Genomic DNA, 23223 nt, shown 5'->3' on the forward strand with positions numbered 1-23223 from the left:
GGCGATTCCAGTGGTAACCTATGGGAGAGGTATGTCTTGCTGTAGTGAAAAATGAATTGAATAGTTTTTCAGTCCCAGGACATATTAAACGTAATAGTACATGTCCAACTTTTTTAATACACTGCACCCTGCCCTTTGGGCTTGCTAGGGTATACCATAGGGGTGACTTACATGAACTAAAATGGAAGGATTGGGCCGGGCAAGTAGGTGCATTTGGTAGGTGTGAGACCTGACAGCCTCAGGGTGGTCATCCCCCAAATTTGTGCCTACCTCCCTCTACTTTTCTGACACTGTTTGTGCTGGTTTTAGGAGTCTGCACGCTTTAACACTGCTAACTAGTGCTAAAGTGCATATGCTCTCTCCCTTAAATATGGTAACATTGGTTCATCCCCAATTGGCATATTTTATTTACTTATAAGTCCCTAGTAAAGTGTACTACATGTGCCAAGGGCCTGTAAAGTAAATGCTACTCATGTGTTGGAAGCACCCAAACCTTACAGAGCTGAGAATATGAAGTGCAAAGACAGGAGAAGGAGAGAACATGTACTCCTTCCTCAAACACACAATAAGCAATGGAAGGGGAGTGTGTTTTCTGCAGCTTAAACTGCAACATGTGAGTGGGAGAAGAAGATTCCAGCCACCACATTCTCCCACTGTCTGCAGTACAGACACTGCAGCAGCGATGTCAGTGGAGTGACCCGACATGTGCATGTGTTATTGTTGTCCTGGTGGCTGGCCGTACTGACCTGAAAATGCAATGTCATGTTGGTGTGAGGCTGGGTGCCAGTTTCACAGTGAAGAGGATGTCCAAAGAGAGGAGGCAAGGGGTGAAACCTTCGAGGTGGGCACAAGGCGTCTGTGATGCACAGATAAATATTCACTGAAAGCAGATTCACTCACACTATAATTTTTGTGCAGTATAGTTTTAGCAATAAAATACTATGCCAGTGCAATTTAGTGACCATTTCCATTGAAGATGTGTTGCCTATGAATAACAAAGCGCAAACACACAATACTTTAGTTACATTGAAACATTGTTTACCTCATGTCTATTAAAGCTAGGTGGGTTGCGATAGTTTGTAGCACTAAAAAGTATGTTGTGGTTCTAAGAAGATTGGAAAACATGGCTCTACGGCCATTGATAATATTGCTGCTACCTGTGGGCATTATTTTCGTGCTAGGGCAAACTGGAAAGTGCAGGTTGATATCTTCTTTATTCAGGCACTCTGGAAGCTGCCATACTAACAACCTGTGCCTTAGAGCAGCAGTGTGGAAACTTAGCATCTCTGCAATGCATTTAACTAGAGAGATAGCCCTCCTTCCTGAGGGATTAAGCTGGTGGTCTACAATCTTGCCACCAATCATGGCACCCCATGCACCAGTCTGACAGATGATCAGTAGTCTTCACACACTGAGAATCAGCTTTGACTTCCATGGCATACCCTCAGGAGCCATAGTTCTGATAGGTAGCCAGAACCCTGGCAGAGTTATCACTCACCAGTGCAACCAAAGACCTGGCATAAAGAGTCGTCTTTGTACAATGTGCATTCCCCAGGAACAAAGATAAGCTTTGGCACTGCGTGCAGCCCTATCAAATAATGTGTATCTCCCTGGAAAATGTGCCACCCTCTTGCACAGTGAGCACCCTCCTGGCACAATGGGCACTCCTATTGTGTTTGAATAGTGTATCCTAAGACATTTCAACAATAAGAACTCGTCCAGATAACTTGGAACTTCATATCATGTTAATCGTGGCATCTTGGAGCTTTTAAGCAGACAGATTTTATTGATATGAGCATTCGACTAACATTTGAAAAACAAAAGTAGCACAATTGCATATAATGGCATCAATCAACTATTTGAATTGACAAATCTCATTGCATTTAATTTTCTGTCACATGGTTTTTGAAGGTCAGTTATCCAACGCGCGGTGATGGGTATTGTCTTTCCTTGTACATTATGGCCCTAATTATAACTTTGGTGGTAAAAAACGCCTCCCACCGTGGCGACGGCCACCAAAAGACCTTCGCCGCGTCTACCAGCCGCCCGCCATATTATGACCACAGCCAGATTTCTGCCACCAGAATGGCGGAAATCCAGCTGTGGCCATGCCGGCGGATGGCGGAAAGGTGGCGCTGCTACCACCAGCAGCGCCACACCAGTAGACCGCTGGCAGCCGTATTATGAGAAATAATACGCCCTGGCGGTGTTCTGCTGGTGGGTGTTGCTGGTGGTAGCAGCACCCCATTCTGTCTCCTTCTGGAGGACCCCCTGGATCCAGGTAAGTCGGGTCGCTGACAGGGGTGGGGGGTGTTGTGTGTGTGTGGGGGGGTGAATGTGTGTGTTTAGTGTTGAATGCGTGTGTGCATGTACGGACGTGTGAGTGTGTGTATGTTGTGAAATGTGAATGCATGTCTGCGTGTATGTTTGGAAGTGTGTGTGGATGTGTGTGTGATTGGATCTATACATTAGTGTATGTATGTGTGAATGAGTGTGTGTATGCGTGTGTGGTGTGTGTAGGGGTGTGGATGTAGGGGGTAACTGGAAAGATGGGGGGTGGGAGCGTAACTGAAGAGGTAGGGGGGAGACCCTTATCAGTGACAGGGAAAGAATTTCCTGTCACTGATATAGCCTTCCGCCATGGTGGTAGGCGGGGTCAAAATCCCGCAGGTGGAACAATGGCGGCCTCCGGGCTGGAGATGGATATCTCCAGCCCGGCGGCTGTTACCGCCGTGGCGGTTGGAGTGGTACATGGGCGGTTGGCTTCAGCCAACCCACCGTTGACTTAATGTGGCAGTAATTACCGCCAGCCTCTTGGCGGTACATACCACCACATTATTGCTCACCGCCAGGGTCGTAATTACCCCCTATATGTTTTTTTTCTTTTTTTCCTGACATTATTTTTGTGGGAATTCTCAACTGGAAATTATCTGGAAGGCACGTCTGTTCACCGATATTGTGAATCCTGTACTTATGTTGTACAGACTGATTTCTTGTAGGCACATATATGATAAACGGAGGGAAAGGGATAATCAGTTTGAATTGATTGAATTATTAGGATGCTGCTCTTCAGAGCTGTCTGAAAAACATATGATGTTTACCCACTATGTATGGAAAAATGTGTTGCAAAATGCACCTTTTGCCAATGTTAAAATGAAATTATTCATGTGAGACCAGCCCCCAAACAAACCTGGAGAGAGTAAATGATTCTCATTTTCAGCAGGAGAGATGATATTATAAATGTTGCCATGGTTGCTTTAGATTCACCATCCTGTCCCAGTACCATGTCAGGATTTCAATAGAAGTTAAAATAAAAATAACTGTAAATCAGAGCCATTGTACAAACACAGCTTGTACATATTGTTAAAAAATCGGAAGCCTTGGTAGATTCTGTCTTTCGGAGAATATCACGTACATTTCTCCCTCAACGCCCCTATCATCTCTCTTGGTGAGAAACCAGTCCACTTAAGCAACACAACAAGACGTGTCCTCTCAGTATCGCTAAGACGTCAGCAACGTTCAGAACCTGTACAGTGCCCCCTTCCTAGTTTTCATTAACAAATTACCACATACACTGTACTTCGAAAGAGGTTTTGGTGTCTGATGAATTGGAACGTTGTTATTAGCCATGTAGTCAGACAAAATAATTTTTATGTTTTTTGGTGGGGGCAGTGTTTGGCAATATAATGCAGTCGATTGAATTTACTTAAAGGGCTGGAAGGGTTACAGCCCCAGTCATCCCTTTTTTCCCCTAAAGTTGCATTGCTTATATGAATCATAAAATGGCTGCTTCGTGAATTAAATTGTAATTTTCCATTGCATTGACTGAATACTAATTGCTAAAATTCTTTCCCATGAGAACTGCTTGCTAGAATCTGTTGTACTAGCTACTGATACTTTGTAAACTATTGTGTGTAAAGGTGACGTTCCCAGGAACTAACAATGGATGTACTGACTAGTGTATAAGATGATACAAATGTGTTACCTGACCAGCCCAACGACGGGAACAGGAGAAGAGGAACCAATCATTGACATGTGAACGACGATTTAGTAAATTGTTAGATTTGAGGTTCTACTTTCATTGGACTAAATGTAAACGTATGATTCTTTGACCAATAGCAACATGGGAAGTAGTTTTTGAGGAATCTAACTTACCCAGACTGCTACGAGAGCAGAGAGCGCACTTTTTCCTAAATCTTTATCGAGAAGCGACATTCTATTACGTCCGTTCCTGAGATATTTTTATCTCGAACTTTATTGCTGAGTCCCGATGCTTTGCAGACCTAACAGATGTCCAATTGGCGAAGACAGTCGCAGCTTGCTGAACCAAACTGAGGCAACTTATAGGACTATGTTACTGATTGCTGTGTCTATTTGCTTTTTTTTTTAGGTAGCAACCACTAATTTTTATAGAGCCATAGTTAGAGGTTTTCTAAATTTGTGTTGACTAAATTGTTTTGCATGAAGCCCAAACATGCCATTCTAATCAGAAGGCTGGTTAGGATACTCCATGATTGATGCCTGCTAAATATTAACAACATTTGATGTCTTTTCTTCACTGAATCTAAATGTATGCCATTTCTGTTGCACAGTTATTCTTGCTATTGACTTGTACTGTAACTTTAGAATGCGTAGTGATCCAAGCTTTGAAATTTGAGATTCTTTAGAAGATTCGGTCAACCAGTATTGTTTCTGTATGGTTATCATTTGATTTTGAGACTAAGTTACGTGGTATTAGCATTGTTGATATAGGGAAATAAACATTTTCACTTTTACATAAAGGTGTGATTATTCATGGCCAAGGGGTCATGGTGCATGGAAAATATTGACTCCCAAGGTTATTGATGTTATTGATTGGTATTGCTTGATTTGCATTGGAACTGAGTCTTATGGTGGGGACTACTCTAAGCGCAGTCAAAAGGTCCATCGAACCTCTAATGCGTCCCCTTATAATCTAACAATAAGAAACCAAATAAGGTCAGATGCGCTAACAATAGCATATCAGCCACTCTGAAATCTCATCCGCAGCCCTCCCTCAGTGTAGAGAAGGAGGCGGATTTTGATGAGCTGCTAAATTCCTTGAGAAGTTTTCCTGCTGGTTTCCAGCGGTAGTTGCTGGTGCGCTGGACTCTCGGAGCTGAGGGTAGCCTGATATTTACAGCTAAACTTACTGATTTCATCACACCTTCAGAGGCGTATCAGTGCTGGTACCTGGAGACCTGCCAGAGCTGCGAGTTGAAAGCATTGATTTTTGCCATAAAACGGGCTCCCCAAACCCAATCCAGCAAAAACATAAAAGCACATCAATGGAAAACAGAGTGCAGCAGACCGTCAGTCCAGGAAGGTGGAGGGAGTGGTTAAGACAGTGGTGAACATAGAGAGAGGGTGGCTGGCTTGGAGAACCGTCACATATTGCACACATGTACTCAGTTTTGCTGATAAAGTTGTTAGGCTTTAAATGAAAAAGTTCAGGCATAGCTATTACACTTTAAAAAGGAGAGTGCATTCAAAAGAAGGAAGTTCAAAAACCAAAGAGCATGAACACTGTACTTGGACAGGGGGACACTGATAAGAGCAAACACCACAGGATCAAGCTTTGGTGAATGCAGGAAATAGTGCTACAGCCAATAGAAACAGAGGTAAAGTAAATGCAAGCACAGGAACCAATGAAGAGCATAGTAAACAATGGGCAGGATGTATGCCCCTTTTACGATTTATATTAAATACAATACAATAGATTTCATAAGCAAAGCACAATGGCTGTGCAAGCAAAACCTAAAAACAACATCTCCTTTCTACAGAATGTGCAAAACCATTTATACATTGGAAGTAGTCTCTGGCTTACCATTTTGTGTGCCGAAACTTGGGTCACAGTTGGTGATCCTTCTTGAAAGATTGACACTTCTCCAGAGTCCTGTTTTAGTTGATAAAATGCTTTATAGTCTACAAAGTAAGCCTGACAGACAGACAGACATTCAAGCACTGTACACTCAACAAGCAACATACCATGAAAAGTAGAACAACAAAATGCCAGCAAAAGTGTAAACACGCGTGCAGCCACAAATCAGCAGTGAAAGTGTGTTCCAGCAGCACAAAACAATTATGAACTAAACAAGAATACTGATTCTGCCCTATATGTTGTTTTTTCAGTTTTCACCATAACAAAATAAGTACCATAACAAAATAAGTACAAAACACAGGCTAAAGTAATTAAGGAATGGTAAATTAGTAGTGCTATTGCAGTGTTGCTGTCCTAGCCCTCCATTGTCAGCATGCTAACACAGTGCTTCCCGCCCACCCTCCATTCTCACCTTCGTTCTCCATCCTCTCCTACCTGCTCTTTGTTGTAATTTTGCTGCTCCACCCCCTCCCACCTGCCCTCCATTTTCCATTTACTTTCCCACCCTCCATTGTCCATTTGCGTCCTCAGCTCCTTCCGGCCATCCTCCACTGTCCGTTTGCATTCTCAGCCCTTCCCTTCCATTGTCCATTTGTGAGCCTAGCTCCTCCCACTTAAACTCCTTTGTCCAGTGCTTCTCCATTGTCACTACACACCCTCTACTGCCATCCCTCCATGTTGCCTCGTCCCAACCCCCTTCCTGTTTTTTTTAATTTATAAAAAAAGTGCATTAGCGCTGAGTGAGCCATACAGCTTTTTAAAAAATATTTTCAGCATGCCTAAAGATCATTGATAAATAGCTTTCAGAAGTGAGACCTTTTGGCGTTGCCAATGCTTGTTGGTAAATGGAGCAACCCTTGCCACATTTTCTTACACCTTTTTATTGTTTTGTGGCAAGGTTTCCTTCTTTCATATTTTATGATGGGCTTACTGAGGTAATCCCGGAACCTTCAATTGAATATTCCATCTTGAGGAGGCCTTTAAATTGCTTCCTTCTCCCGCCATTTGTTTCTACAGCTGTCTCATGTTTTCTAACAATCACATGTAGCACAGGTGACTAGTATTTAGGGACAGTTGTACCATCCAGGGAAGTACACAGCAGGTATGCTGCTGGCTTGCTGAAGCAAGACAGCCTGCGTCCTCACGGCTTATTGGCACCCATGTTCTCCTCAGTCATCAGAACTGAGTCCAGGTAAAAGAAAAAGACAAAATGAATTACTCAAAACCTTTTTATGTTGAGTGTAAGCGTTCAACCTTGTGTATACTTTTAGTATACTTCCTATGGCTTAAAGCAATCTTATTTGTTGGTTTCAGTGTCCTTTAAAAATTCTAGCTCACTAGTGGTCAGTTTTGCCTTTTTCTCCCTCTTTTTTCTGTTTCAGAGCAGTGACCAACTACTGTTTTTTTTCAGTTTGGTTTCTTTATCTGTTGATGTGATGGACTATTTTTGTTAATTCTTTGTTTCTCCCCTTTCAATATGGGTATTTTAGGCTGTTAGCTGCCTACGTTTTATTGCAGCATTCCGTTCCTTCCATCTCGTCCCATGTCGCTGACATTTATTTTGGCTTTATTCCAGTGCAGTCCTTGTTTACCTCTGGCTCCTAAAATAAGCTTATTTTACAAAAGAAACACCCGGTCTTTTAGCTCACTGCTCATGAAAGCCACAGTATGCCCCTTTGGGTAGAATGTAGCTAAACCTTGAAGCAATGATGTGAAACTTGCTTTGCCTCGCATCACATCTCAGTCTCACTCTCCAGGGCCCCTCCCTGCCAGCACTCATGATTTCGCACACAGAGCTTTTGCTTATCTCCTCTATTGGGGCCATAAATCTTCTCAGGCTGCTTGGCGAGGCAAGAATGCTTTCAAAACATTTCATTCTATTAAAATAAAAAGAAAATACATTTCCAGCCTTATTTTCAAACTTCTGTTCGGATATTTACACAAAGCGAGATAGTGCAGTCATCTTCTCTTCTCTCCTCAAGGACTTGTGATTTCCAATATCAGTAGCAGCCAGTAACCACCAAAAATGGCAGGAAAAGATGAAATTATGATACAGGCGTTGACCAATTTATGTGGCAAGAAAGGTCTAGTTCTGAATTTACAATGCCAATAGCTCTAACTCAAGAAAATGCAAGACCTATTGCATTGCAAAAGCGATTTTACTATCCTGCTTTCCCACTCCTGTTATTATGTCATCTGATCAGTCTTACTAGATTCTGAAAAGCATGAGCAAGCTCCTGCAAAACATAGAAGTAGGAATAAAAGTTGACAATGATTTTATTAATCTAAATGTGCCTAACTATACCAAAGGCTGATGCAGTGCAACGTCTGTGATTTCAAAGATATTAATTAACTGTATTTGACATCAGTGAGGTGCCTGTGGAAGTGTGAGAAAATGGAATGATTTAAATGCTCACACTGTAGTTTCGTGCCGGACACGTAATGATGCAGCCCCTCTATAGTGCCCGTTCTAACCCCCACCCCTTGCCCATCCAACACAGCCGTTACCAGGCAGGTGACCTTGCTGATTAAAAGGGCTGGACACTCCTGCCTTAAGGGGTTTGTACTGGGGATGAGCTGGTGTACAATCACTCACCCCACGATGTGGCAGCATGGCGATCCAGCATGGGGAATGAAAAAGGTGCAACATTGTTTGAAGTTGGTATAGCTACTGTAGAAAGCCACCCAGCCTCTACAATACAATGAATCTACTTGCACCCCGAGGGTGCCCACCCTGCACTACATTGGTGATGAGAAGAGCACAACCTTGTCTTTGAGACTGCCAAGGGTCAGGTCCCTTCCTGTGTCTTCATCCCTGGCCTTCTCCTTCCTTGTGTGCACCTAATCTACAGTTACAGTTGAGGACCGGAGAGCGTGGCATCTGGCCTTTGACTCCAGTGAAGCACTGCTGCTGCCCTGATGTGTCGTTGCCCATCATCAGAGACATATAACTCCCACCATTGAGGATATAGCGGTGGACTTCAATGGACCTAAGTGTTTTTCAAAGATAGACCTGAACTCCAGTTTCCACCAGCTTGAACTTGCTTCAGAGAGCCACAATATCACCATGTTCTCCACCCATGTGGGCCTCCAATGTTCTAAAAGACTAAGCTTTGGCATTTCCTTGGTTGCCGAGGTCTTCCAAAATGCTATCAGTGAGGCACTATCTGGTCTTGTGAGAATAATTAACCTGAGCGATGACATTCTTATATTCTCCGAGAGCCTGGAAGACCATTGTGTAAGGCTGAGCGTGACAGTGCTGCCAGTTTACCCATGGGTCCACTGGGTTTGCCAAGGGTCCTCCATGTCCCAGTGAGTGAGCCAAGCAGTCAGGTCAGCAGCTACTCTATAAGCTGTGCCCCCTGGGAGCGGAGGAGTGAAATGGTCTAAGTCCACATCAAGGACATAATTAAAATCATCACCAATGAGGTATGGGTCCCCCATCAAGTGAGCGAGCTGTGCTGGCAGAGTGTGAAAGGATAAGACCTGTTCTTGTTGTGGCATGTAGACTCTACCGAGGATCACAGGTGGCCACAGAATCACCTCTCCACTAAGATATAACAGCTATCTTTACCAATATCAATCGTGGTAGCATCAAAGGGAACCCCACCCCGCAACCATATCAAGGTCCCCCTTGCATAGGCCGAGTATGTAGTAGCATGAAGTTGACCCCACCACCTCCATTGGAGGTGGCTGGCCTCCACAAGAGTGAGGTGTGTCTCCTGAAGTAGGGCAACAAGCACCCCCAGACTTTTAAGGTATGTCAGGATTGTATGCTCTTTGGTCACTGTGCCCAAGCTATGTACATTCCATGTTATCAATTTGTAGGTGTGTAATGTGTGAGCCAGAGAAACTGCTACTCAGCAAACCAGCAAAGGCTATTTCCAATTAACTCCCCACCCCACATCTCCCCCATATTGTAGCTGCACTCCGGAGACAGAAAAGGACAACAAAAAGAGAGAAATATCTCAACTGACCTTCCCCAGAGCAACCCAACAACTACCAGCCACCCAAACTGTGTAAGTCAAGAAAAGGTGAATACCACACAGCAACGTTGCTACTTCCAAGGTGACAAGAAAGGTGGAGGGAAGTCAAAGACAGTTCAGGCTTCCGCAGCCACAGGCACCAGGGTCAGGCAGTAGTTTGGGGTTGCCTGCCAAAATGCCCCAAAACCCTTCTGTTGTCCTGTGCCTTCAGTACTTAGGGCAGAAGGCGCGCAACAGGGGAGATTTGGCAGGGTTAGTTGTAGGTCAATACAGAGCTGGCAGTTTACACGTCTGCCATCATGGCCGGCTAGCCACGCCCCCTCCCCCTTGAAGCCTTTCTTGAATTTTAGAATAGCTGCCCCTTAGACAGTAGTCGAGTCTACGTGTTGGACATCTCCTTGTCAGACAATACAGACTAGGGTCAGATAGAGGTCCGTCTACCCGCTCAGTGTTTAGCATTGACTCCACTCTCATCCTTATCGATACTGGATGCTTGTGCCCTGTCCTGATGATGACCTGATAGTACAGAAGGTCAAAACGTAGTCAACAATAGATTCATACAGATTCCATTAATATTGTACAAAGGATTTTGATGGAGTCATTTATCTTTTTATGTGATGCATGTTTTTTTTATCTAATTGTGAGCACTGGATCTGCACAAAAGAACTTGTACAATTTCCCCAAAATTGTGTTGTATTGGAAGAGTATAACGTGAATATCAAAACAGTATAAAATGAATAATGAATTGCTAAAAAACTGTTCTCCTGTTTGGTTTTGCAATTTCCTCGGTTGAATTTAAAATTAATTGAACAATTGAAGATTTTGAAGCACATCTTGCGCCTAACGTTCCGGGTTAGAGCCTGTGAAAACCATTGTTCTTTCTCAAAGTTTCCTTGAGAGCACACGACTAATCCAACTAACCACCACTAACGACTGGATTAATCATTTACAATGGCTTCAGGAGTAGTTGTCACTTGGCACAAAGAGCTTCAACAGGGTAGTTAGTGCTATAGATGCAATTACAATGCAATACAGTTGTCACACGTGTCTGCTCCGTGGTGCCAAATCACAAGATCCTTCTGATTCCCTTTGTTTTTAGCTGGTAATGGTGGTGCATTTGTGGAGACTTTGGGTATTGGCCAATTTGTGGCCATGAGTAAAGCCTTGTGCCGCACAAATCTCTTTTGGTTGCATTACAAACCAGCTTCTTAGTCAGGGAGGAAACAGTAAGACCTTCATCTTGGTGCCTTATAACCCTACAGTTCATGAATGCCTACCTGAAGGTATTTTCTACTGGACAGTGTTATATTTTTTATGGCACCAAATCTTTGCCTTTTGAAGTGTGTTTTTTACATCTGAACTTTGTAGCACATTGAAAGGTTACGTTTTTGCTGTTGATGTATATGTCTTTTGTGCATATAAAATGTAACCATAGGGAAACATTTGCAATGTACTCATCCTTGCTATTGATTAATACATTGTTTTACTAATTTTATACCTAGAACCAGCGTTGAATGTTGACACCATGACAGCTGATGGAAGGCATTCATTAGCTAATCTGAATGTAATTTCTCTGTTGTTTCCATTTCATTTGCAAAATTCTAACTTTATGAAGATATGTGTGTCATCCTCCTGATGTTTCTTTGAACTTTTTACAGGGACCACATGGATGAGTGAGATTATTGATTTAACACTTAACGATAAGGATATTAAAAAATGCCAGAGAGATGCTATTTACAGTCGTGTTGTTCTTTTAGAATCTGCTGTGGGACAAGCAATGGAAACAGGTAAGCCCAACAACCATACAATACAGGGACTGGGCCACAGTTTTATGAAATTTGTGAAGACTGTAACATGCACATGGGTTATAATTTTTGGTAGATGCCCATCTTGGAAAACAAAGAGCGACAAGTCACCGCTTCACAGCACAAGACACCAAGATCAAACCTCCTTCTGCAAAACATGTCTTTAGTGGACCACAATGTTAAAAATATATATTTACTTGCCCTTAAACATTTTTAGACCCACATTGGAATAGTGCACCTGCAACCGAGTGCCATGATGGCAAATCACAGGGACTAGCACATATTGGACACATGAGCACACAAATGCCAGCTGTTTTTGTAGGAGTTTCAAAAACAAAAATAGGCTGTTGGTAGAGGGGGTAGAAGCCCCACTCAGGCAATAACCCCAATCCTTGTCAGGGTGCATCACAAAAGTCACTAAATTAACCTGTGCTGAACAATGTGGTAGCTTGGCAAAAAGCAGTCAGGCATAACTTCCAGGCAATGTGTAAAGTATTTATACAGCACACAAACAGTAATAAAGTGACAACACAACACAATAATAATCCCAAACCAATTTAGAAATAAATAAATAAAATAAATGTTAATAATTAAAATGGCATAACAACAACAAAATTCCAATTAGTAGAAACAGAGATATTCGGGGGCATATTTATACTCTGCTTGCGCAGGTTTAGCATCATTTTTTTTTACGAAAATTCGGCGCAACACTAGGAACATATTTGTACTTTGACGCCCGACCCCGCAAACGTCAGAATTTCCCAGTGTGTGTAATTTTCTGGATGCGTGAACCTGCCTTGCATTAATGACATGCAAGGTAGGCGTTCCCATCCAAAACATGACTTAAACACCTGTGCGCCATATTTATCCAACCGGGCAAAAATGGCGCACGGCTGGGAGGCGGAGCCGGAAAGTGACATAAATCCTGATGTGCGTCAAAAATTAACACCTGGGTCAGGGTAGGCGTTAAGGGACCTGTGGACTCTTTTCCATGGTGGAAGACCTTGGAAGCAGTCCACAGGTGCCCTTCCCTGCACCCAGGGACACCCCCTGCCACCCTAGCCCACCCCTGGAGGACACCCATGGATGGGGGGACCCATCTATGGTGAGTGCAGGTAAGTATTTTTTTAAAATTTATTTTAAGTGGCATGGGGGCCCTAACTTGGGCCCCCTTACATGCCACTGTGCCCAATGGCCATGCCCTGGGGACAGAAGTGCCCTTGGCATGGCCATTGGGGCATGACTCCTGTCTTTGCTAAGACAGTAGTCATTTCCATGGGGGTTGTGCGTCAACAAATGGTGCAAGTCAGGTTAGAGTCAATATTTTTTACTCTAACCTGACTTGCACCATTCTTTGACGCACAACCCGCATTCTTCCCTACTCCTCTGCCACCCGGTTTGAGTAATTTATTTTGACGCAAACCAGGCCGCAGCGCCCGCTAACGTCATTCCATAAATAAGGCGGCCGGCTAGCATGCTGGAATGGTGTTAGCTGGCGGTAATTTTTTTGATGCAAATCTGCCCAAGCGCTGATTTGCATCAAAAATTATAAATATGGGCCTCAGTGTTAAAGTTTTTAAGAGAATATAGGGGCTAAAAAGCACAAAGCGCCACTCATAGTCATCTGGCCCTACTCGACCAGGGGAAAGCCTTAAGTTCAGGCCAACCGCAATGGCACACAGGTAGGATACAGGGACCAGGGTTGTCCTACTTAAAGAATACAACACAAAAAGATGATGGACGGAATACTGAACAATGCAAACACTCACCCCGAGTCACAGATCTGGGTTTAATCCATCGTTCTTTTGCTCACTATGCCACCCCAGGTTGAACCCAGCCATATGCAAGTCAATCTTGACCCTGTTCCTCATGGGAACAGTCCAGCCCGAACTGCAAGGCCAGGTTCTCCCTGGAATGGAAACAAGCATTCTAGGACCAGTTTCTGGGTATCACCCTTCATCAGCCAAGCTAGTTTGAATCCAGTGGCACAGTGAGAACGGGACCCACGTCTGGGCATACCCTTCCCATGTAGGGCAACTTTAGCAACACAAAAGGACAATGGATGGAGTGCTGAACTATGCAAACACTCATCCCCAGTCACAGATCTGGGTTTAATCCATCATTCTTTTGCTCACTATGCCACCCCAAGTTGAACCCAGCCATATGCAAATCAGTCATGACCTTGTTACTCATGGGATACCTCTTGGTATCTATGAAATGTTAATAATAAATCCTCTTTAATGGTACAGTTGGATTTTTTATTACAATTTTGAAAATGGCACTTTTAGAAAGTTGGTATTTCCTGCCCTTAACCCTTTGTGCCTACAGCCTGTCTTGGGCCACATGACTGGGTGTAGCTGACATTTAGACTTTGTTAATTCTTCGCAGACAGTCACATAAAAAGGGATTAGGTGTACCTGAATGGGCCACCTGCTGGCAGTATGGGGGGGCAGAGCTGAGCACAGCCCCACTTGCAACTGAATAGTCAGTGTTCTGCCTCCACTCAAAGGTCCTAATGATCCTTCATTGCCACTGCAGCCGCCAGCTTGGAGCTAGGGCAGGAGCGGGAGGACATTTCATGCAGTTCGAAGAACCTTTCTAGAAGCTTTTTCCACCTTCCTGAAGAATGGCACCAGGGTATAAAAATCAGACCTTCAAATCCACTCTTTAGTACACTTCTGGACCTGTGGATACTATATCAGGAAGGACTGCTGTGCTGTTGGGAGGACTGCTGCCCTGAAGGACTGCTACCCTGCTGGGTTGCTACCTTATTGCTCTGCTGTTCTGCTCCCTTCTGCCTGGGTGTAAGGAATGGACCTTCATCTGTTCCAGGACATCCAGAGTTACTCACAAGTGCTAGTTTGCTGGCCTACTATTCAGAGCCACAGGGACACACATGGCTTCTTCCATTTTGAACTCGCACATGGACCCAGCTTCAGTAAGTCCTGACACTTCCAAGAGGTGACCTCCAGTCCTGGATCCTTGGAAATGGTGTTAAAGGTGCCCAGATTGTCAAAATTCAAAACTGAGTTTTGGAAACACTTTTGGGCCAAAATGTTTTTGAGAACCAGGAGAAGACCAGGAGAAATGTGCTTGCCTATCCACCTGAGGTGCAACACTTGTCGGATTGTCTTTGCAGCTTCTCACACTATGTTCTTCTCTGCAATAGCAAATCTTTTTCAACAGTCCTTTGCTAAAGGAGTATCCGGCCTTGTGGAATTGTCATCAGCTGCAGCCTTCTGCTTCAACCTGCTGGAGATTTTTTAGTTCCATTTCAGAGACTACGGGGGTCATTATGACCCCGATGGTGAGTGTTACTGTGGCGGTATGATCGCCAACATGCTGGCGGTACATACCACCACTTCTTCACTCCATGTGGGTATCAGCTGCTGGGCCGGAGATGTCAATCTCCACCACTCACCAGACGTCCCACCCCCTCTCCACCCAAACTCCCCACTCTCTGATCCTCAACCCCACCCCCCTCTTATTCTCACTTCCCCTCCGATCCTCACACTCCCCACCACCCCCTATACACAAATACACCCACAGACACGCACCATGCATACACCCAATCACTCACACTGACATACACCCCTTCATACACACATACTTCCAGACATGCACGCACGCATTCTTACACACAATCACACTGACATGCAGACACCCACTCACTTCACCATTCTTACATGCATTCACTCACACGCATACAACCACGCAAACAACACAACACACACAGATGCATTCACACACACCCACTCACACATTCATGCACATAACCAGAAACACACACACAACGCTTCCTCCCCTATCGGAAGCCGACTTACCTTTGTCGGGGAGGTCTTCCGGCAGGGAACGGGAAAGGGCGCTGCTACCACCAGCAGTGCCCGCCAGCAGGACACCTTCAGGCCGCATCACAGGTCATGATACGGCTGGTGGCGTTCAACTGGCATGGCAGTGCTGGTGGTAGCAGCACCAGCTTACTACCGTCCACCAGTATGATCACTGCCAGATTTCCGCCCTTCTTGTGGCGGAAGTCTGGCATTGATCATAACATGGTGGACAGATGGTAGCCATGGTGACGGTATTTTGGAGGCTGTCACTGCAGCAGTAGGCGGTTTCTACCCCCAATGTCAAAATGAGGGCCTAAGTCTGAACTTGGAAATCTTCACTGCATCTTTGACCCATGGCAATCTGACAATGATACTCCCTCCTCAGACACTTCCTGCAGTCTTGTCCTGTGAACCTTACCTTCTCAGAATTTCCCTGAATTTCTTCTAAGTCTGAAGGTTTGTGCTGACCTGGCCCAATTTACTTTGTGTATCTGAATGGTGCTCCATTGCGATCTGGTATATTTTTCGACGTGGGCCTGATCTTGTGTGACTAGATGTCCGCACGTGAAGCTTTGATGTTTTAGTCACTAGCTTTTACTAAAAACTTTAAAAAATCATAGCTTCTGTCCTACTGATTGGGTATTGTTGATTTGATGTCAAATATTGTAATAAAATGTTTTCTATATTTCCAAATTGGTTGTGTTGGGCTTACACTTTATTATTGTATGTGTGCTGCGTAAATACTTTACAAATTTCCTCTAAGTTAAGCATGACTGCTTTTTGTAACAAGCTACCCAGGTTTACAGGCAGATTAATTTAGTGAAATTCTGTAGATCACTCTGCAAGGGATTGTGGCTGTTGCTTGACCAGGGCTCACATCCCAGCCAACCAACAAACCAATTTCTCTCACTTACGTTAGCCTAGGATGAAGGTAAGCAGGTCCTGTTTTCCTTCTCAGACAGCAACACAGTCCTCATGAGCACGACAGTCCATCTTCTGTAATTTGCATAGGTCCATGAGTGTTCTGATGAATAGCTCAAGAGGTCCTATGTTAATACACTTTTGCCAGTCTTTTGTGGAGGGACTTTCTATCCTACTTCCCACATCTGGTTCTGGAAAGTTCTTCCCCTTCCCCTTCTAAGGCTACAAACTGTCTGGGGAGGAAAAAGACAGGGTGGGCCTAGACTCATTTGTGTGTATAGGAGGCAGCTCTACCAAATGTGAGTGAGGCTGAGTACAGCCTCTCCCATTCATCCTACCAGTATGGCTCATACTGTTGAAATCTAACCCCCCCTATATTACTTTCTGGAAACAATACACAAACCCCACCAGCAGACCATTCACAGCTATGTGACCCAGGATACTGGCAGAAGGCACAATAATTGTTAGGAGAAGAAAATGCCAACTTTTTTAAAATGGCGTTCTCAGAATTGTAACTTAAAATCTGACTTTACTATTAAAGAGGATTTTAAATGACATTCAATTTGAGATTGGCCCACTGCTGTAGAAAACCACGGCCGACCCGCTAGACCTCAAGAATTACTGCCCCATCTCTCTGCTGCCTTTCACAGCCAAGGTAATTGAAAAGGCCATCAATGCTCAGCTCTGTAAGCAGATAGAGGAGAGCAACATTCTGGACATCTCCCAATCAGTTTTCAGGAGCAGCCACAGCACCGAGACCTCCCTCCTGGCCACCACAGATGACATCCGCTCGACCATGACCATACAGCAGCCCTCATCCTACTGGATCTATCGGCCACCATGGACATGGTCTCGCACCTCACCCAATGCTCCAGACTCCACGCAGCTGACATCCGCAGAAAGGCCCTACGATGGATATGCTCCTTCCTGTCTGGCAGAAGACAGAGAGTCAGACTCCCACCTTACCTATCAGAACCTATGGAAATCAGCTGCGGAGTTCCACAGAGCTCCTCCCAGGAGCCCCATACTCTTCAACATCTACATGGCCCGCTCGCATCTATCATCATGAACCACAGGCTGAACATCGTCTCCTACGCCAATGATACTCAACTGATCATCTGATTGACTGAAAACCCTGCAACTGCCAAGAAGAATTTCCTCAACTGGATGGAAGCTGTCACCGCCTGGATGAAGGACAGCTGCCTCAAGCTCAAGTCTGACAAGACCAAGAACCTCAACCTGGGACCCTCCATATCAGCCTGGGATGAACCCTGGTGGCCATCCGCCTGCGGCAACGCCCCCGGTCAACAAACCATGCACACAACCTCAGCTTCATCCTGGACTCATCGCTCACCATGACCTGCCAAGTCAACTCAGTCGCATCCTCCTGTTTTCCCACACTCCAACTCCTTCGGAAAATCTACAAAGGGATCCCAAAGGACTGCTGCAGAACCGTAAACCATGCCAGAAGACTCGATTGTGGCAACGCCCTGTGTTCCGGCACCACCCAGAAGAACCTGAAGAAAACTACAGCACATTCAAAATGCCTCAGCCAAACTCATCCTGGACATTCCTCGCGGCAAACACATCTCCAATCACTTAAGAGACCTCCACTAGCTTCCTATCAAGAAAAGAATTATCTTCAAACTCCTCATCCACGCATACAGGGCCCTGCCCCTGCACCTCAGACAGTCACCATCTCTACCTCAATTCAGGAAGGCTCTTCAACTGAAGTTCAGTTAATTGCAATATGGAAACCCAGTGTTAGTCAATAGGAAAAATAGGGCCTCATTACGACTTTGATGGTCAGAATTATCTGACCGCCAAACTCGTGGGTAGGAGGCTGCTGTCCTACCGGCAGCCTCTCCCCTCATTCATATTACGATGTTTCCACCGGGTTAACTGCAGAAACATCATATTATGATGTTTTCATCAGTCAGACTGGCGGAAACAGTGCCACGGTATTGGCCTCTGCTCCCTTAGGCCAATGCTGAGGCACACCAGCACAAGGACAAACCCCCTCAGCACCTTGAGACCCTTACGGGTGAGTGGTTGCACTCTATAAATCCTTATTAGATTTGAGTCTAAACAGCATATCTTTATCTGCTGTCAATTCAAAGTTAGCACTTATTAATTGTAAAATAGTAACCCGGGGTTAGTCAATAGGAAAGATAGGGCCTTATTATGACTTCGGTGATCAGAATTTTCTGACCTTCAAAGTCCCAGGTAGGAGGCTGCTATCATGCCAGCAGCCTTCCCCCAGTCGTATTATGATGTTTCCACCGGGCTGACCGACAGAAACATCGTATTATTACGTTTCAGATGGTCAGACCAGCAGAAACAGTGCCACGGCATTGGCATCGGCTCCCACCATGAAAAGGCTGGCAGAAAGAGGACTCATGATCAGTATGGTGATGCTGATTTCAGTGCTGCTGTGGCTGACAATGACTCCGACTGCCGCCACCCCATCAGGAACCATGTTTCTGTCAGTGTTGGCAGTCCCCTGGTGGTCCGGCTGCCAGGTTTGCAATCTGGTGATCGGACCGCCATGAATGCAACAGTCCGACCACCACCATTAGTCTGGCGGTCTTAAGACCGCCAGACTTCTAATGAGGGCCATAGTCTTTAGAACAGTGTAAGGCAACTTTTCACTGCCAGAATATGTAAAATTTAACACACTATCCCTATTTTTTAAATACAATGCAGCCTGCCCTCTGAGCCTTTAGGATGTACCTAGAGGTTACTTTTAAGTATTAAAAAGGAATATTTAGGCTTCGCAAAAAGGTTTATTTTGCCAGGTCGAAATGGCAGTTTAAAGCTGTACTGTAGTACAATAGCAGGTCTGAGACACATTCTGGAAGGTTACTTTAGTGGGTGTCAAAATGAATGTTCCATGGCCACTATAAGCTTGTATTTTACAGGCCCTGCATGCATGTAGTGCCATTTACTAGGTACTAACAAGGAAAATAAATGTACCAAACAGGTAGACGCCAATTGTACTATATTTGTGGGAGAGAGCTCAGCAACTTTATCACTCGCTGGCAGGGAAAAAGTCCTAATGCCAACAAAAATGGGATAATCAACAGAAAGCCAACAATCCGAGGATGTCCCAAAAATAGGAGGCAGGTTTAACAGAGTTGCTCAGCAGGACTGTGCAGAAGCTCAGAGAATGTACTGTGTGCACTGAAAGAGACACTGAATTGTATGATGAGCGTCCTGCCTGGGACTTTCAGAAGTTAAAATGGCCCATGTGCAGCATAGTAGGAAGTATGCCTTGGGGCGTGGTACAAGGAATGAAAATATCCCTTAGACAGCTGTTTGGGTAATAAAATACAGCATTATCAGGGTTCAATTGGCCCCACAGGAGTCTGGTCCATGGTACCACTTCACCTGCTGTGCCTATGGTAGTTACACCTTCGCCCATGTCCAATACACATTGCAACACTGATGAACTTTCTGCTGAGCTTAGTCTTCTCTTCAGAGTTATGCTGGAGTTTTTGGATATTGTTTGTCTGTAGAATGTGTTGTGAGAATTGGCAGACTATTACACAATGAATCATAACTGCTTTGAAAACCTAGACAAGGCCGTGGACTTGCTGCCCTTCCTCCTCGATGACCTTCGTATTCTCAAACTCAACATGAAGAATCTCAATCTACCCATTCACTTTGCCAAATCAGCTCCTGTCCCTTTATCTCTGAAATACTAACTCTAACTTCAGTCAATGCCATGGTAATGTGTATCCTGAATGTCAAATTCAAAATATTAATGGTAATAAATATTGTGAACATAAACTTATCAAAGATGGGAATATCGAGGTTAAGTGAACATTTTTTACGATAAATACTTCAGTATTAATGTAATTAATTACTAAGTGAAGTTTTAAATATTAACTATTCAAATATTGCCATACTTCATATTGTATATTAGTTTGCTTTTAAAGTTAGACATTTAGTAATAATTTAAACTATAACATAAAGTGTAACTTAATTTTTTTTGTTTTTGCTGGGGTATTGTGTGGGCAGTCTAATAGCTAAGTTTTTCTTTTTTTGGTAGAATATTTAAATTACTATTTTTAATTATTTTATTAGTTACTCTTGGTTTTACTGGGGCATAGGGTACATTGATTTTACAATTGAAAAATGGTTAGTTTCATTGTTTTAATACTACCCCATAATTGCTCATTAGTTTAAATAATTTACTATTTTGCATTATTTTTTTTCAATATTTGCATTTAAATTCAAATTTTCTATCTGTTGGAGAACAACACATGATAATTGTTTTGGAAATATTGCCTTGAAAGCTTCTTACTTTGGTCTTAACTTGGCAAGTTGTTGGATTTGTTGTAACTATTACTTTGACACTTTGAATGACTGTTCTAGCTCACTCCTGTCAAAAACTAGACTTTATGAAAGTTTAATAAAGTCTTCCCATGTTAGTCTGTGGAGCCAGCAGTGCTACAATGGGGAAAAACTAAATTGGCAGTTTTCCCCTCACTAGGGCATATAAAATATATTCTATAATGTTCCTGCATACTTATTCAATGTGCACTACCCTTGGGCCACCTACGGTAGACCTTGGGTGAAATATGCAAAACAAAGGGTAGTGTAAGACTTTGGAAATGCTTTTAATTCCAAAGGCAAATTTGGACATAGTTTTATTTTAAAAGCAGTCTGCAGGGCAGGGGTGGCACCACAGCAGTGCACACTTAGGTGCATTAGATCTACTGGGCTTCAACACCTACATGCTCTACCATATACTAGGGACTTACAGGTCAGAGCCAATTGTAATCATGCCTACTTAACATATACCTTTTAAACAGAAAACTGGCCTTTGGGCTGGTGGGCAGAACCCAGGGCACAGTCAGAGTCAGTAACCACCAATGTCAGTCAAAAGATGGGGGTGATCAGGGCAAAAAGGATGACTTTCTCAAAACAGCCATATGAAGTCTATTAGCTAGGTAAGCCAATGTTGATGAGGCTGTCATGGATGTATCACACCTATTGTCAACATTCAAGATCATTAGTTGCTTGTCTGTCTTGAACAACAGTAATAGCTGTTGAGTAAGATGTAGGACTCAGTTATTGAATAGGCCTCATTATTTTAAAAAATGTTTGTTCTGCTAATAATGTTTGAGAAGATTTCTTGATGAGCACACTAAATTTGTGCTAGGACCCAATGAGGTAAATTTTGGGGTGTCTAAATGTTTACAGTTTTTCTCCCACAACTTGTTTCATCAGAGGATGGTAGCCCGTAAAAGATCACCTCCTTTTACCAAGAGACACCACTTCTAGGTTTCCTCAAATCCCTTCTATCCAGTCCTGGGAAATAGTGGATTTCCTGGTGGAGTTCTCAATATCAATATTTTTCCAAGAAATATGAGTTGCGGTACTGTTCTTGAACAATTTGGAGAGCAAGTATGAACAAGGCAAAATGATTTAGTGATTTGAGTGTTTTTGAGGAGTTTGTGGTGTATTGTTGAAGTGCCAAGTTTGTGAGATAGAATTGTATGCTGTTTGTGAGGTGTTTGGCTATGCAATATCTAATTTTGATTTCAATTGGTGGTTTGCTCGCTGTCAATGATGCCAACATTTGTCCCCTTGATTTAAAGTGAAGAAGAGATTTATGTGGGAAACACCTACACTAAAGCTATTTTGGGCTTAAAAAACCCTGAGTCTCCCACCTAAATCAGGTCTACTGGCATGTATGGTTACTCAATGCAATACAAATTATTCAAATTTGTGTATCTTGTTTTATAAAAAAAATATGTTTTACTATCGGTTGATTTGGTTATCAGAGTCATTGAAATTCAAGATCTCGAGATATTATGATTTAAATTGTCTGCATAAGGTAGTGTGCACTGCAAGGCATAGCATGCACACGGATAGGATTTCCCGATTAGCAAGTTGTCTTTTTCCAGATTGCATGTTTAATTGTTGTAATGTGCTTTGCTGCTAAGTGCACAGGAGTAGGCACATTAGCAGAGATAGACTGTCGCTCGACAGAGATCTGCCTTGTGTGAATTGCAATTGAAGACTGTACCTAAAGGTGCTTTTCCAGTGGCTCTTGTCACTACTACTTATGAGATTACCCTTACTTTAACTGCTGACTTTCTTTTTATTTATGTTGGGCAGGTTTATTTTGTGTACATGTAAGTGAGAAAAGGCTTTGCAATTGTTTGCCTAATTCAAAGATTTTGCAGATGAGTTCTGTCCATTCAGTGAACCCAGAATTTTTTGCTTCATTGATCAACTGGTTTTGGAGTTTTTACAGTGGGTGAGTCTCAGTAATCATATGGTCAGTGGATTGCGTGTATAAACTACTGGAAGGCAGCTAGGTTAAGGGGCACTTGGCTGGTTACATGTGAATACATTTGCACACATGTATGAACACTTGTGCAGGCTGTGTGTGTGAGACTACGTTTGTGTACAGCCTGGCAACTATGCACTGGTTGCATGGCACAGAGGGGATTCTACAAGGTTAGGTGTGACCTGGGATAGGACTTTGATATTGCTGTAAAATAAAATAATATAACTATAAAATAGTGGGCGCTCATAGGTAAGGTCAATAGGTTTTACTGCTTTATCTGCAGTGTCATTGTATTATTCACAAGGGGAAATCTGCCTTAAAGTGCAGTTTCACTTCTCTTGGGACTAAAAAGATCACTATGGAACCAAACTCGGGTGAAGCATGTCTGGCAAGTTTGAATATGCAGTTTCCCAAGAACCCACATGTAAACCTTATTATGGGTCATCCAGTATTGCCATATTTCTCTGACTCAGCT

The 23223-nt window shown here is 43.5% G+C and overlaps 1 protein-coding gene across 1 annotated transcript in view; it reads left to right on the forward strand.

The window, feature by feature from the left end:
• The window catches only part of LOC138284002 (sulfotransferase 1B1-like), a 408412-nt gene that overhangs the window by 130892 nt on the left and 254297 nt on the right, over nucleotides 1-23223 (forward strand). Inside the window, exon 2 of the mRNA XM_069222336.1 lies at nucleotides 11544-11672. Within this exon, the coding sequence (XP_069078437.1) occupies nucleotides 11544-11672 (129 nt within the window). The remainder of the gene's footprint in view (nucleotides 1-11543; nucleotides 11673-23223) is intronic.

The sequence above is a fragment of the Pleurodeles waltl genome, chromosome 3_1, assembly GCF_031143425.1.
Source record: "Pleurodeles waltl isolate 20211129_DDA chromosome 3_1, aPleWal1.hap1.20221129, whole genome shotgun sequence".
Classification (NCBI taxonomy): Eukaryota; Metazoa; Chordata; class Amphibia; order Caudata; family Salamandridae; genus Pleurodeles; species Pleurodeles waltl.